This window comes from Limulus polyphemus, unplaced genomic scaffold, assembly GCF_000517525.1.
Source record: "Limulus polyphemus unplaced genomic scaffold, Limulus_polyphemus-2.1.2 Scaffold8074, whole genome shotgun sequence".
NCBI lineage: Eukaryota > Metazoa > Arthropoda > Merostomata > Xiphosura > Limulidae > Limulus > Limulus polyphemus.
In genome coordinates, this window is record NW_013673684.1 from 20,179 (window position 1) to 21,375 (window position 1,197).

General features: G+C 33.3%; 1 protein-coding gene across 1 annotated transcript in view; it reads left to right on the forward strand.

The window, feature by feature from the left end:
- Positions 1-149: 149 nt before the first annotated feature.
- The window catches only part of LOC106475096 (soma ferritin-like), an 8,545-nt gene continuing 7,497 nt past the window's right edge, over positions 150-1,197 (forward strand). The window contains exon 1 of the mRNA XM_013935792.2: positions 150-434. Coding sequence (XP_013791246.1) covers positions 368-434 — 67 coding nt within the window. The 5' untranslated portion in view covers positions 150-367. The remainder of the gene's footprint in view (positions 435-1,197) is intronic.

The following is a 1,197-nucleotide window of genomic DNA, read 5'->3' on the forward strand; positions in this document are numbered from 1 at the left end:
CGTCCGTCCGGTTGTAGTGTAGTAGTTAAGGTTAGGGTTGGTTCGTTGGTACGAATAATTAGGTACTATAGTAATACACGTAGACGTATACATATATATATATATATATATATATATATATATATATAAGTGCAGATCTGTCGTCGTTTCCAGGAAGCAGATTTCAGATTAACAGTGTACCTTGAACCATAACCTTCTGTACCAGTGAGTGCAAAGGTTGATAGCGATCTCGTCTTTTGTTCATTGATTTCAGTAAAACTCATTAGTATCTATCTTATTAATCTACCGACATTTGAAACATATATACCAATTCACCAAATTATTGTTGTCGACCCCATGAAACTAGATTTTCATAACAGTGGCAGCCATGATGGGAAAAGCTTTATTATTATTGGTCATTGCTTTCGTCTACTCTGTGGGAGTGGCCAGACATGGTAAGTGACTGTACGATATATATTAATACAAAACAGTGAAAATCAACATATGATATTTTGTCTAAGCGTAAACGTGTTATTGTAAGCGCACGCTTGTTCTATTTTTCTTTTTGTTATTCAGTAAAATAACGCGTTTTAATCATATATATAATATAATATGAATTTTTCATCGTGTTAGTGTGTTTTATATACAGATTACAACTCACAAGATGTGCTCTACACAATACGTAAACAGTAAACACTCGCAAGGCACAAGTTGTATTCAGCACAACATGTAAACACTAATAGGTCACAATTTTTCTTCCTACACAGTATGCAGAACTAACACCAACAGGCGATAAGTTGTAGTCTATACGAAACGTAAACATTAGCAAGTCACAAATTGTATCCTTGTAAATACTATTTGGTCGTCAAGAAAATTATTGTCGCTTTTTTTTAGATGAAAAAACCCTAACAACCTATATATCAAAACAAAACATATATTAAATGACGGCTGGAGACAGCTTGAATGGGTAATGAAGAAAAACTTTAATATAAGTTTAACATAACAGCAAATGTACAACGTTTCGACAAGGTTTTGTCATCATTAAATGAAATAGTCCCCATTCTTATCGATGATGCTTTTCCATCTTACAATCAAGTTGTTAATGCCCTGATTAAAGAAATCACTTGGCTTTGAAGCAAAAAACATGTTGATGTCTTCTTTAACACCTTCCACTTTGCATATGTTTTCCCATAAAGATAGTGTTGCAGCGAACGTAAA